General features: G+C 33.8%; 1 protein-coding gene across 12 annotated transcripts in view; it reads right to left on the reverse strand.

Moving 5' to 3' along the window:
* Positions 1–15,967, reverse strand: part of CENPC (centromere protein C) — a 69,171-nt gene that overhangs the window by 28,146 nt on the left and 25,058 nt on the right. For 11 of the 12 annotated variants that reach the window (XR_011969653.1, XM_072620897.1, XM_072620893.1 and 8 more), the window contains 4 exons: positions 15,169–15,366; positions 8,787–9,090; positions 5,772–5,882; positions 1,533–1,612 (listed from right to left, as the gene is read on the reverse strand). Coding sequence is in view for 11 of the 12 variants with exons in the window: in XM_072620897.1 (XP_072476998.1) it covers positions 1,533–1,612; positions 5,772–5,882; positions 8,787–9,090; positions 15,169–15,366 (693 nt within the window). In the remaining variant the exon portion in view is untranslated. The remainder of the gene's footprint in view (positions 1–1,532; positions 1,613–5,771; positions 5,883–8,786; positions 9,091–15,168; positions 15,367–15,967) is intronic. The other variant, XM_072620896.1, reaches the window with a different exon arrangement.

The raw sequence follows: 15,967 nt of genomic DNA on the forward strand, positions 1-15,967 counted from the left end.
ACACAAGATTGCATCATTGAAATTTTAATACAAAAAAAATTTACAGTAAATTATTAAATTTAAAATGCATCATTTTTTAAAAAACATTTTACTTTTTTTAAATTATAAAAATTTTTTTAAAAAATCTTTTATAGGATTAAAGAAAATAGATTTCCATGACACTGAGTAATTTTTTTTTTTTAAAAGGGGACAGTAGGCCAAATAAGTTTGGGAACCTCTGGTCTAGACAAATGCTATGAAACACAAACACAAAAGAAGGCCATTAAACCATGCATAAGGATCTGTGAGGACTGTATAGTGACTTAGAAAACCACAAGTTTTATAGATATATATGTATGTGTATATGTGTGTGTACACTGGTCTAGACAACCTCTATAGACCCTTCTAGGGTCTATGGACCTATGATCTTATAATCTGTATAGCTGGATTATATATGTTCATTTTACAAGGCAGATGATCTAATTCTGCAGATTGTGATCACAATGATTAGTGACACAGATCAGAAAAAAGAGAGTATTAATGCAAAATTTTTAAAATGTCAAATAATCAAGTCAATAAGCATTTATTAAGTGCCTACACCACATTCAAGGCACTGTACTAATTGCTAGGGATACAAAGAAAAGGCAAAAAAACAGTCCCTGATCTCAAGGAAGTCAAAGAAAAATATATCACCACCCCCTCCACAACATAAAAATGTATAAAAAAGGGATAGAAATTGAACAGTACTGTCACTAGCTTGTTACATTTTATTTAGAGATATACATACATATATATGTAAACAAATAAATCATACTTCGTTTAAAAAAAGCTAATACCAGTATAGTTCTTAGATAATCTTTCTTTTTCTTTATAGATAGAACTGTTTGTTAGTTCAGCTTAAAAAAATTTTAAGGGTGATTTAACATGAGTGATTGAAATAGACTGAAGTGGAAAGAAAATGAAAGTTGTTATACAGGTACAAGGGAGAGGTAATGAGGACATGAACTAAGGAAATAGTGAAAATAGAAAAGAATAGATATGTTAAACAGATTGATATAGAAGTAGAAGTGTAATGGATTATATAATGTGATTAGAAACAGGAATGACAGGAGATAGGGGTCTGGGGAAAATGAGAGAAAGTATAATTTGGTAGCATTCAAAAGGAAGAATATTAATTCCATTAACAGAAACAAAGAAGCATAGAAAGATAGGTTTGGGGTAGAGATGATGAGTTTTGTTATATACAACTAGGAGGTGTTAATAAGCATTTGAGAATGGAGGGTCAAGAACTTGAGAAGTTATGGAAGGAGGTGGGCAAAAGGTGGCAAAGCCAGCTGTAGATCTAGATTTGTTAGTCACTGAGAAGGCACATGAAACGATGGCATAAGAAGGATGTACTCACCAAAGGTAATAGTGTGAAGGCAGAAATAAGCCTAATAATGGGCTCTGATCATATAATAGGTATTATATAAGATACTATTATCACCACTGAATATTTCTCTGTTTGAGGCTCTACAAATTTAAGAAAAACAAGGAATAAACCATTGACTTACTTGTATCACATTCCTGTTCCTCTCCACAGATTTTGTTATTTGTAGATGTCAAAACATTACTCCTTAATCTGGCTGGTCCACTTTAAAAAGGAAAAGAAAAAGAATTCTCAAAATCCAGACTGTTCTTAAAAACGGAAGTTATTCCACTCTCCAAGAAAATTATATAATTTTTTTCTTATAAATTAAAAATCAATAGTGCTAAGAGCATGCCCAGAGAATAATACTTGCTGAAAAATATTTTTACTTCTATAACAGGAATCAAATCATTTGCAACAAATGCACTAAGAATAAGAAAAACTAAATTAGAAAAAATATTCACATTGCAAATCTCTGAATAAACCTGATATACAAGACATACAGAGAACTGATACAAACATAAGACCAAGAAATAAGGGATCCAAAGTTATAAACAGGCAGTTTAAGAATATGAAATACAAATTCTCAGAAACCTTATGCAAAATTCTCCCTACTAACAAGAGAAATGGAAATCAAAACAACTATGAGGTTGTACTTCAAAACTAACCAACTCAGGGAACTTGAAAAAGACATAAACAGTATATGTTGGAGAACTGTGGAGAGGGAAGTAGTATAACATTTGGAAATGACAATCATTTTTTAAAATATGCATTAAAATTTCATAATTGACTATCATACCAGATAAATATCATACTTTATCACTTTTAAGCTTAATTACATTTAATTTATCTTTATATCTTTCCTTCCTCCTCCTATATTACGCATGCCTACTCAAATGCCTCACTACACTGTGGGGGGTTACAAAGAATTTTTAAGGGCTATGTCACTGAGAATGGGCTCTAGCAGTAGTAGGTTCTACCATATGATGAAAAGCAAAGTCTTCCCAGTTCTTAAAACCACTTTACAAGGAGTAGCCTAGCTAAGTAAAAAGCCTTAATCACCACTACACTGGCCACACAAGGAAGCCTAAAAGTATATAATCTGGCAATGCATTATCAGAACATTTTTAATGAAGACATAAAAAGGAAACATCAAGACTTTCACAAATCTTATTCCAGAATGGATCATAATTTTCAGTTATACAATTATTCCAACTATGTTTACTGACTAAAAAAAAGCATGTGATTCTGCAGAACAAAATGTCACTTTTAAAGACTTTTCCCCAGCAAAATGTCTCTCATGAATATTACAAAATGACACAAGATTTTTTGAAAGATATAAAAGCAGAGATAACTTTTGTTCAGCGACCCAGAGATTATTAATTGAGGAATAAAAGAGGGAGGTTTTATAATCACCAATTATGATTACTACTATTTGGAAGGATTTCCAATGTAAAGTCCAAATGAAAGAGATTCAGTAGAATGAGTTACTCTAAATATTGCTATTTATGAACTACACTGTTAATATCAAGTTCCAAAACAATTGTAAAGCCTCCTAAATTGGATGCACGGACACTCAAAAGAGTTTAGCCACACATAAACTCATGGGAATAAAAAATACCTATTATCCAGATTAAGTTAAGGAAGCTATATGGACAAACCACTGAGCTGTTCCATATACAGCTTAGAAAAACCCTGCAGAACCTGCACACAGAATTGGTGAGGAAAAAGAGAACTGATTGCTCATGAACATAAATTGGGAAGTCATGAAGTACTTTTAAGGATCTTGAAACGTGCTCTTCTTTTCAAAATCAATCCTTTGAACAGTCACAGAATATCACAATCTCTTAACAACCAAGTACAGATCAAGCAAAAGGTTAAAGGAAATGAAAAAAAATGCTAGGGAAGGTGGCCTAGCCATATCAGATCTTAAATTGTATTATAAAGCAACAATCATAAAAACTACTTGGTACTAGCTAAGAAACAGAGAAGTAGATTGCTGGAATAGGTTAGGTACACAAGAGAGTACTCAATAATTATAACAATCTACTATTTGATAAACCCAAAGACCCCAGCTTCTGGGATAAGAACTCACTATTTGACAAAAACTGCTGGGAAAACTAGAAAACAGTACGGCAGAAACTAGACATAGAACAACATGTGACACCGTAGACCAAAATAAAGTTCAAATGGGTACACGATTTAGATATAAAGGCTAATACTACAAAACAAATTAGGGGAACAAGGAATATTTTATCTGTCAGATTTATGGAGAATGGAGGGATTTATGACCAAACAACAGAGGGAGAATATTATGAAATGCAAAATGGATAATTTTGATAATTAAATTGACAAGTTTTTGTACAAAGTCAATGAAACAAAGATAAGGAGGGAAGCAGAAAAATGGGAAAGAATTTTTACAATTGGTGTCTCTGATAAAGACCTCACTTCTAAAATATAAAGAACTGAGTCAAGTGTACAAGAACACAAGTTATTCCCCAATCGATAAACAGTCAAAGGATATGGATAGGCAGTTTTCAGAGGAAGAAATTAAGGCTATCTATAGTCACATGAAAAAATGCTCTGAATCATTATTGATTAGAGAAAGGTAAATCAAAACAACTCTAAGGTACCATATCATACCTGTCAGAGACTGGCTAACATAACAAAACAGGAAGATGATAAACACTGGAGAAGCTGTGGGGGAGATGAAACACTAATTCTTTGTTGGTGGAGTTGTGAGCTGATTCAACCATTCTGGAGAGCAATTTGGAACTATGCCCAAAGGGCTACAGAAATACGCATACCCTTTGACCCAGCAATACCGCTTCTAGGGCTGTATTACTAGAGATCATAAAAATGAGGAAAGAACCCACGTGTATAAAAATATTCCCAGCAATTCTTTTTGTGGTGGCCAAAAACTAGAAACTGAGGAGATCTCCATCAATTGGGGAACAGCTAAACAAGTTGTGATACATAAATGTAATGGAATACTATGGAATATAATGGAATACTATGATGAACAGGCAGACTTCAGAAAAACCTGGAAAGGCTTATATGAACTGATGCTGAGTGAAGTGAGCAAAACCAGGACAACACTGTACACAGAAACAGTCACAGTGTGCAATGAATGACTTTGATAGATTTAGCCCTTCTCAGCAATGCAAGGACCTAAAATAATTTTAAAGGACTCATGATGGAAAATGCCATCCACACCCAGAGAAAGAACTATAGAGTCAGAATGCAGAATGAGGCGGACTATTTTCTCTTTTGTTATGTTTTGCTTTGTTTTTTCTCATGGTTTCTCCCATTTATTCTAATTCTTCTATACAACATGGTTAATGTGAAAATATGTTCAATAAGAATATATATGTAGAGCCTATATTAGATTGTATCAGATTGGGGAGGGGAGAAAATTTAAAACTTAGGGAAGTGAATGTTGAAAACTAAAAATTAATTAATTTACTTTTTAAAAAGCTGAGTGACAAATGGTAGGCATCACACAGGCCGCAACACTTTGCCAAAGAAGAATTGAATGGAAAAAGCAGTATGAAGAATCAGGGATATGTATGACCATGAAAGGATAAAGTAATTCATATAACAAGAGTGACAGATACACAATACAAAGTCTGAGTGTTCCCTTAGTAGCCATAAAAATGTCAAAAGATATAGAACAAAGTTCCATATAGTAGATTGGACCTTCTTTGAAGGATGTAGACAAGAGATGCATAGGATGAGAATCCATAGTTGGGTTGTAGATATCCATGAATGACAGAAGTAACCATATCACTGAGATCACAAATCCATGAACATTTCAAATTATGATAAAAATAAATCAATTCTGAAATTGCTAATATGAAAAATTAGAACTGACACTAAGTCCATTTCTTATATATAATCTATCATTTTTAGATGAAATTTAAGGGTTTTAACTAAAACAAAATGGCACTGCTTTAAAGCATTCCATGAATACATAGTAACAACATAAAAATTAAAAATGTATTACATTGTTTTCCCCAAAATCATGTTTTCAACCTCTTCAGTGTTTAAAAAACAAAGATTCAATAAAGCTTAAAATCTAAATTCCAACTTCTAAACTTAAAGAGTCGGTCACAAGTGGTTCATGTGGTCAATTTCTACCTTCTTTTCTTTCAATTAGGTACATTCAGTCCCCCTTGACAACTTACACCCAACCTGTCTTCCCTCCCTTCAACATTTAGTCAATCTCCAGTATCTTTTGCTAATACAGCAAAACTCATGACAAGCTTGGTCAGTCCCTCTAAAGCATTTAAAAATGAAACCACAATTTTAATTCACTATATCAGAGAAACATACTATTACACATCAAAGGAAAGGCTAATTTTAATTATCTAGTGGCCAATACCTTTCTTCCATGGTTGAAAACTCAAAGGTTTTAGAATCTGACGTTGGCAGTGTTGGTGTGGGATTAACATGTTGAACATCATTGATACGTTCCTTAAGGGGTTCTGCAGTACTGAGAAGATACAAATTTTAAACTGCTCATACATATAAAAATAAGCAATTACACTATGTACAATAAATGACATTTTATCATGTTATTCATTCCTTTCCTTCCTGGCAACTAGTGTTCAGTATACTCTATGATGGGTACTATGCTCATTTAAATATCAAAGTTGAGCAAAAGAGGAGTCTTGATTACAGGATCTTCAAAAGAGTAGGAATATTTAGAGATTTGATTTTAAACCAGAATCTGGTAAAAAAAAAAAAAAAAACATGAATGCTAGAACCTTACAACTAACCTACCCAGGTGGTTTTAGTCTGCTTGCATAGTTTTTCATTAGAAATGCTCTGGGCCCATTACATTTATAACCCATTAAAGTGGCAGTTTTTTACAGGGAAACTCAATTCAGGTCAGTTTAAGAAATATTTAATATTAAATGTCTACAATAAGCGAAGTACTGTGCTAAGGAATGGGGCACAAAAACAACACATCCCTTGCCCTTAAGAAGCTAATAGTCTAATGGGTATATACAATAAGTACCCCCAAAAAATGTGGGTGGGTGGGTGTGGATGTGGGTGTGAGCAAGAAGGACAAGTTGTGTGCAATTTTATTTCATGAACTGATTTATTTTCACAGATGAGAAAACTGATATCTAGAAGTTATTAATAAAAAGACGAATTCAAGCAAGTTCGTGTCAAGGTCAAGACTTGATCCCAGGTATTCTGATTTCAAATCTATTACTTACTGTTTCTATTAGCATAGGCCAAGATACATGGTCAACATAAAAACTTGCAACATATACCCTTTCCTAGTTTTTAATACAGTTAAAGCTCACTGCCTCAGAAATATGTTCAACTTGATTGTTAAAATGCTATGCTTTGAGAGAATAAACTTCAGACAACTTGTTCTTTCTGAATACTATAAAGGGTACTTTGGCAACTACAATTTTTAAGATTTAAAGATAAAGAGAAAAACTATAAAAGTCATTTTAAAAATTTTTAAATAAGTTTTAACTTAAATATTGTTAAAAATACTTTGTATTAAAACAACTAAATGTATGTTTTGAATTAATATACTGATTCTCAAGGTTGTACTGAATGGAAATCATAATATTGTTTTTAAAACTATATTCAAATCTATCATCTAGCTTTCCTGAAAATTAGATAAATTGAGTCCTAATAGGTCAGAAATCCTATGATGGAATCATCATCCTATGAATCCTATGATTCTAGTTTTAGCTCTGCCACTAAATAGCTAAAAGACCAGAACGAGGTCACTTTCTCTCTCTGAGCCTGTTTCCCATCTACAAAATAAGGGTCTTTGACCAGATGATACTGAACAGTGTTCCAGCCCCAAAACTGTGACTCTTCTAATTATCAAAGGGAAGTCTAGTTTCAGTTCTTCTACAGTAAAAAGTAAGGACTAAGTTAGATGCCTACCCCCATAATTTAACTTCTCTGACTTGATCTGACTCAAAAGGGTGGCAAATTATACCCTAATAAAGAAAAAACTTCATAAATAATTTAAACAGAACTTTTAGAAAACAAGAAACGCTTTCCACATGAGCCAGAGGACAAACTATGCCTACAAGAAAAAAAGCTTAGCTAAGCTTAGGAATTAGAGGCTCAAAACCAGATTGTCAACAAAAGAAATGACATATGTGCATAAGTACAAATGTTAACATGCAAATATACACACATCTATACATACATACATAGACACACACATATACACATTTTTCTACAAAAATACTGCTATATTTTTATATGTATACACACATGTATACATGCATATTATTTAGCCAATAAATATTTATTAAATGTCTGCTATGTGCCACTTCGTTCTACCACAAAAAGTGCTGCTGTATTTTGAATTTATATATATATGTACACATACACACATAAAAAATATCTTTCTGTCTTTGTCTTTTGGATGTTCTACCACAAAAAGTACTTCTATAATTTGATTTTATTTACACACACATACATACATACTTTTTTCCAGCAAATATTATTTTACTGTATTTATTTTTTGATGCATTCCTTTAGTATATATAAAAGTAACAGTCAGAAACTATCAAATCCTTCATACAGTCCTGTTTTAGTTTGAACTGTAACTTGGATAAAAAATAAAAAGCACCAATAAACTTTTCCAAATTTTCCAAGTTTATGTTGAAATCCAATACATAAAATACATATAATGAATATCTACTGTTTTTGATGAAAGTTGTCTGTCCATACAAAAATATATTAAGAAAATGTTCCATAAATATACATAACTAAGCTATTGATGTTATTCATAGTCTGTTAATTTCATAACTGTAACATATTAAGCGAAGGAGACCTATTAAGATTCAAAAGAAATGAATTCTAAAGCTGACTGAGCCAGTAATATGCTACATGAGCACAGACAAATCACACAGCTAGGCTTCAATGTTTGACTCTATTTCTAAGGTCAGATATTTTTAAATAACTCATAAGGCAAATCATCAATTACCCCAGGAGTCAGAGATCTTGGTACAAATCCCATTTATTTACCACTTTGAACCTTGGGCATGTCACTTAACTACCACAGGCCTCAGTTTCCTCATCTGTAAAAGAAAGGTACTTGACTAGATGAACTCTTGAGCCCTTCCAGCTCCACAATCTAGATCTATGAACCTATAATTTTATACAGAAAAAAATTTAGTCTAAACAATATTTAAAGGAGTAATTCATTTTTTTCTGTGTGAATATGTGTGGAATGAAATACCTGATGTGAACAGGTTTAAAATTCCTAGAAAAAACTGCCTTTAAGCTCCGAAGCTATATTAAGGTTATATCAAGTAAGTAAAATGTATTTTTTGCTGAAAGAGGAAAAATGTTGAAATTGCATCAGACCAATTATAAAAAACATTGTATAAATAATGGATATTACCTAGAACAGGCAACAATTTTCTTTCTTGGAGTTTCTTTCAACGAACCTTCTTGTTCATTTGCTTTGGGAACTGTGTGCTCTATATCACAGTTTTCATCACTTGAATATGATAATCTCTTTCTTCTTTTTTTGTTGGGAATAGATGCTTCTTTTGGCTTGGCACAAATAGACGATTTCAGTTGTTTGAGTGGAATAGTTCCTTTCTCCAAATTTTTGATAGGCATCTTTTTTGTTTCTTTAGATGATGTGGGTTTTTTTTTATGGTTTACTGGTAACTCTAAAGGAGGACTGTAACACCTATTACCTAAAAAATTTAAGGATAATTTGAAATTAATAAGCTTTTGTCGATGCTAACAAAAATGGCTTTACATTTATGCAGTACTTTACAGTATCCGTAGTATTCTATATTGCACATCAGTTCTTGAGGTAAAAATGGTTTAGAGCAGAGGAGGGGAAACTGTGGCCTCTTACAGCCATATGTGGTCCTCTAAGTCCTCAAGAGGAATGGATTCTAAATGCCTTGGGGAAAAATTTAGGGCATGAAAATGAACCTAACAAGGAAGCAAAAAGAGTTCACAAAGGATAAAAATAAGGATTACCATCTCAATTAGTCATATTACTCAATTTCAAAGTAGACAGTCACATATGAAAACCTGTTGACAACTCTTAATCAAATGTTAGATTCCTATCTAGAGTTAAAACTATGAAAGCTACCTTACCTTCCTCCTCAGTCTACCCAGGTAACTTGTGCCTATGGCTATTATGGTAGACACTATATCTTCACATCACATAACATTTTTGTCTTTACTGCTTATTTAGATAATCAACACAAACAAAAAACTAATAAAACTAGGTGACTAATAAAAACTTTTCAAGATAGCCATTCTGAATATTGTATTTTTCATGTAATTATGTCCCATATCTCTCCAACTAAACTGAATATTGTTTCAGCAACAAGAACTCATTCTTTTTTATACCCTACATAGCACCTGAAATCTTGTACCTTCAAATAGCAGACACTCAAATCGTATTTGTTCACTTCAGCAGCTATACATTTGTCTTTATATAACAGGTGGAAAGGGCAGATGATAATTTAAGTCCTTAAATTGTTATAATGTACATAGATTTAAAGGATTAACTCTGGCAAACAGACTGCCTAAAAGATTATGGACAGAAGTTCACAAAACTATACAGGAAACAGAAAAAAAAAAATCCCAAAGAAAAAGAAGAGCAAGAAAGCAAAATGGCTATCTGATGGGGCTTTACAAATAGCTAAGGAAAGCAAAAGGAAAAGGAGGAAGGAGAAGACATACCTAACTGAATGCAGAATTGCGGAGAACAGCAAGGAGAGATAAGGAGGTTTTCTTAAATAAGCAGTACAAAGAAACAGAGGAAAACAATAGAATGAATGGGAAAGACAGATCTCTTCAGGAAAACTGGAGATAACAAGAGAATGTTTCATGCAAAAATGGGTAAGATAAAAGACAAAAGTGATAAAGACTTAACAGAAGTAGAAGAGTTTAAGAAAAAGTGGCAAGAATATACAGATGTTCTACACAAGAAAGATCTTTACATCACTGATAACCACTATGGTGTGGTTACTGATCCAGAGTCATAAATCATGGAAAGTGAAGTCAAGTGAGCCTTAGGGGGCATTACTAACAATAGGAGCTAATGGAAATGATAGAATTCCAGTTAACCTGTTTAAAATCCTAAAAGACGATGCTATGAAAGCGTTGCAACTCAACATGCCAACAAATTTGGAAAATTCAACAGTGGTTGCTAGATTGAAAAAGGTCAGTTTACATCCCAATCCTAAAGAAGGGCAAGGCCAAAGAATGTTCAAACTATCAAACAACTGCACTCATTTCACATGCCAGCTAGGTCATGACTAAGATTCTTCTGCAAGCTGGCCTTCATGAATGTGTGGACCAAGAATTACCAAAAATGCAAGTCGGGTTTCAAAAAGGCAAAGGAACTAAAGACCAAATTGCCAACATTTGCTGGGTTATGGAGAAAGCAAGGGAGTTCCAGAAAAATATATACTTCTGCTTCATTGACTATACTAAAGCCTTTGACTGTGTAGATCACAACAAAATAGTCCTCAGAAGGATGGTAGTCCAAGATTATTTTACTGGTCTCCTGAGGAACCTGTATGTACCTCAAGAAGCAACAGTTAGAACCAAAACCTGAAAACAACTGATTGGTTTAAGATTAGGAAAAGAGTACATACAAGCTGTATGCTGTCATGTTATTTATTTAACTTATATGCAGAGTGATCATATGAAATGTCTGGCTGGATGACTCAAAGGTAGAATTAAGATTGCTGGGAGAAATATCCACAATCTTAGATACACAGGACAATAATCACTCTGGTGGCAGAGAATGAAGAAGAATTAAGAAGCTTCTTGATGAGGGTAAAAACGGAGAGTGCAAAACCTGCCATGAGGCTTAAAATTAAAAAAACTAAGAGGATGGCATCTGCCCCATCATTTGCTGGCAAATAACTAGTGAAGAAATGGAAGCCCAGATTTTCTATTCTTGGTTTCAAAGATCACTATAAACAATGACTGCAGCCATGAAATTCAAAGATGTTTGCTGCTTGGAAGGAAAGCTATAGCAAATCTGGTCAGAATGCTAAAAAGCAGACACATCCACTTGCCAATAGAGGTCCACATATTCAAAGCTATGGTTTTTTTCCAGTAATAATATGACTGTAATGCCTTCAAATTATGGTTGAGAGTCCCTTGAACTGCAAGAAGATCAAATTAGTCAATACCTAAGGAAATTGGATATTCATTGGAAGGACAAATACTGAACAAAGCTGAAGCTTAAATATTGCGGCCACATATTAAGACATGACTTCTGGAAAAAACTCTGATATTTGGAAAAATTAAAGGCAAAAGGAGAAGGGGATGGCAGAAGATGAGACAGATAGTGCATTGGAAGCAATGAATATGAGCTTAGACTGATTCTGGGAGATAGTGGAAGACAGAAAGGTGTGAAATTGAAAACTGAGATCTCACTTTATTTTGTATTATTTATTGACAATTGCATCTAATAACTAGAATCAATACTTCTGGATTGGATTTAGATTTGATTGTATAGGCCTTAGTAGTAGAGTTTATAAGACCTTAACTTCCCTATTCCTATGGGCTACAGACTGGACTGCATCTGTCTTACTTCAGAAGGGAGGGAGGAAAAGGGAAGATAAGTTGACCTGGTCATTTTAGCTTCATACCAGACCACTCTGCTGTGGGGGGTGCCTGACACAGGACTGTCCAGAGGATGTTTGTCAATTTTGTGTTTTTCCCATTGTCATGGGCCCCAGACATCCCCTCTCTTGAGTCAGGCCAAATACAAGCCTGCTCTTTACCTCTTCTATAGCTCAATTACAGTCTGAGTTTAGTTTTCATCACAAGACTATTTTTGGTACCTCAAACAAGCTGTTAATCTTTTCACTGTATAAAAAAGAACTGCACCCAGGGACTATATGAAGACAATTACAAGACACTTTTCACACAAATTAAGTCAGATCTATGTAAGTGGAAAAACAGTCGCTCGAGGGTAGGCCGAGCCAATATAATAAAAATGACAATTCTACCTCAATCAATTTACTTATTTAGTGCCATCCCAATTAAACTATCAGATAATTATTTTCTAGAGATGGAAAAAATAATATCAAAATTCATCTGGAAGAACAAAAGGTTCAGAATATCAACGAGACTAATGAAAAGAAATGCTAGGGAAGGTGGCCTAGTGCTACCAGATCTCAGACTGCATTATAAAGCAGCAATTATCAAAACCATGTGGTACTGGCTAAGAAACAGAAGGGCAGACAAGTGAAACAGGCTAGGTACTCAAGACACAGTAAGCAATGAATACAGAAATCTGTTTGATAAACCCAAGGACCCCAATTTCTGGGATAAGAACTCACTGTTCAATAAAAATTGTTGGGAAAACTGGAAAACAGTGTGGCAGAAATTAGGCATAGACCAATGCCTGACATTATACACAAGAATAAAATCCAAATGGGTACATGATCTAGGTATAAAGATTGATACTATGGACAAATTGGTGGAGCAAGGAATAGTGTACTTATCAGATTTATGGAGAAGGGAAGAATTTTTGACTAAAGAAGAGACAGAAAGCATTATGAAGTGCAAGATGGATAATTTTGATTACATTAAACTGAAAAGTTTTGCACAACCAAACCCAATGCAACCAAGATTTGGAGGAATGCAGAAAACTGGGAAAGAATTTTTGCAGCTAGTTTCTGTGATAAAGGCCTCATTTCTAAAATATATAGAGAACTGAGTCAAGTGTACAAAAATACAACTCATTCCCCAATTGATAAATGGTCAAAGAATAAGAAGAGGCAGTTTTCAAAGGAAGAAATTAAAGATATCTATAGTCACATGAAAAAATGCTCTAAATCACTATTGATTAGAGATACAAATCAAAACAACTCTGAGGTACCACATCACACCTATCAGATTGGCAAACATGACAGAATACAAAGATGATAAATGTTGGAGAGGATGTGGGAGAGTATTCATTGTTGGTGGAGCTGTGAGCTAATCCAACCATTCTGAAGAGCAATTTGGAACTTTACCCAAAGAGCTACAAAAATATGCATACCCTTTGACCCCACAATATCGCTTCTAAGACTGTATCCCCAAGAGATAATAAAAATGGGAAAGGGTCTCACATGTACAAAAATATTTATAGCAGCATTCTTTGTGGTGGCCAAAAACTAGAACTCTAGGGGATGCTCATCAATTTGGGAATGGCTAAATAAATTATGGTATATGAATGTAATGGAATACCACTGTGCTATAAGAAATGATGAACAGGAAGACTTCAGAGAGGCCTGGAAAGACTTATATGATCTGATGCTTAGCAAAAGGAGCAGAACTAGGAGAACTTTGTGCACAGCAACGACCACAGTGTGCGAGACTTTTCTGGTAGACTTGAAACTTCATTGCAATGCAAGGACTTAAAAAAATTCCCAATAGTCTTTTAAGGCAAAATGACTTCCACATCCAGAGAAAGAACTATGGAATTCAATTGCAGACTACAGCAGATCATTTTTTTGTGTATTATGTTTTGGTTTATTATATGATTTCTCCCATTCATTTTAATTCTTCTACACAGCATGACTATAGTGAAAATGTATTTAATAGGAATGTATGTGTAGAACCTATACATAACTGTATGCTACTTCGAGGAGGAAGGGGGGAGGGAGGGGGGAAAAAAATCTAAGTTATATAGTAATGATTGTTGAACACTGAAAATCAATAAAATTAATTTAAAAAATAAATAAATAAAAATAAAAAAGAACTGCTCTGACTACCAATAGCATCCTTGGCTACCATGGATTCTATTTACTGGCAATTCCTAGCCTTCCTAATAACTTGATCATGCTCAGAATTTTGTGCCTCAGTTTCTCATCATTGCAGAATTTTTTTGCAACAAAGGACTTAACATGCTATGGTCCATGGAGTCACAGAGCTGGACACAACTGAACAAAGAAAGGTAAAAGTTTCAGCTCTTGAAGAATTCACAATGTATCAGGGAAGAAAATATGCAAATAACTAAGTATAAACAAGTTATGTACAATATAAATTGGAAACAATGAATAGAGGGAAGGCGCTAGAATTTAGAGGAATCAGGAAAGACTCCCTGTAGAAGATGAGATTTTAGCTGGGACTTCAAAAAGGCTAGGGAAACTAGGAGGTGTAGATGAGGGGAGAGCATTCCAGGCACAGAGGCAGCCAGGGGAAAAAACCCTAGAGCTAATACATGCAGTCTAGTTTTCAAAGGACAGCAAGGAGATGATTGTCACTGAACAGAAAACCACATTTGGGGAGGAAAAGAGATGGCAGTAAGGTAAGTAGTTAGAAAACTGGAAAGAGAGTGAGAACAGGGGGAGAGGGGGCAGACTAGGTTATAAAGGACTTTGATTGTCCTTACTTTTGTTTCTAGAGGTCATATGCAGAGACTGAATTCCTCTAGTACAAAGACAAGAGCTAGGTAGTAACTTACTGAAAAGAAAAAAAAAGGAAGAATAATTTTGTGGCCAGGAGATAATAGTCACTATGACTTGTATACCATGAAAAATTGTGATATAATTTCAGAGAAGCTGCTAAGTAATCTTAGGTATGGGAGTAGCAATTAGAAGCAAGAAGTACTGTATGTCGCCACTCCACCTTTACCTAAGTGTATGAGAAACAATCCTGTAGGAGTTGAAGAAGATGGCCAAAGATGCAGGGTCATATGCAGGAAACCAGGTCTGAAGGAGTACAAGTAGATGAAAGGAGAATAAAAGTAAGACAGCCAGAATAGAGGAAACTGTTCATTAGGAAATGGGAATACTTACTCTGTTCTGCTGTAACTACCCACCAATTAGACGGACGCTTAGAAATTCGTTTACTTCTAGTAATAGTGAACTTTGGAGATAGATTTTGTTTCAGCGTAATTTCTTTCTTCTTAGAAATTTGTTGTTTTTCAGATGCTGTCTTACTTAAATGTCCCTTTTTCTGAATTTGTTGAGAAGTATCACTGTTTTTTTCTTTTCCTGAAATTAAAATCATTAAAAAATAATTCCTATTTTATTGAAGAGGGAACTTTTTTAGAAAGTAGGAAAAAGACATAAGCCAACTCAGGACATACAAAACAAACTGAAAAATTTTTTAAATCCAACCTTTACCTTTTCATTTTGTCTTCATAAAAGAGAATTAAATTCTTTGTAAAATTCCCACTTAAAAAAAATTTAATGGCAAATATTCAGGTTCCATACTTACCAAAATAATCATATCGATAACCAATATTTACTTCCATGACCACAAAAAAAAAATTCTTAGGAACAAATAATTTGAGTTTTTTCCTATTATTACAATTCAAGTAAATTAGCAGGGATTTTTTTTAAAAACAGTTTTGTTCAACTTCACTCTAAGTAGATGAGATATAAAGTGATTTTTCCAATTTGCATTTATGTTTCTATGTACAGGTTTAGTATTTAGCAGTGTTTTGCACATAAGTACTTTAATAAATGTTTTTTCATTCATTCCATAAAGAGAAGTTCACTTGTAGACTAAGAAAAGAGAAATTAGAGAATAATGACACAATTTAAACAGAAGAAAGGAAAACAATGACTGGCATAAGTTGACAATAGTTAT

This window comes from Notamacropus eugenii, chromosome 6 (assembly GCF_028372415.1).
Source record: "Notamacropus eugenii isolate mMacEug1 chromosome 6, mMacEug1.pri_v2, whole genome shotgun sequence".
Taxonomy (NCBI): Eukaryota; Metazoa; Chordata; class Mammalia; order Diprotodontia; family Macropodidae; genus Notamacropus; species Notamacropus eugenii.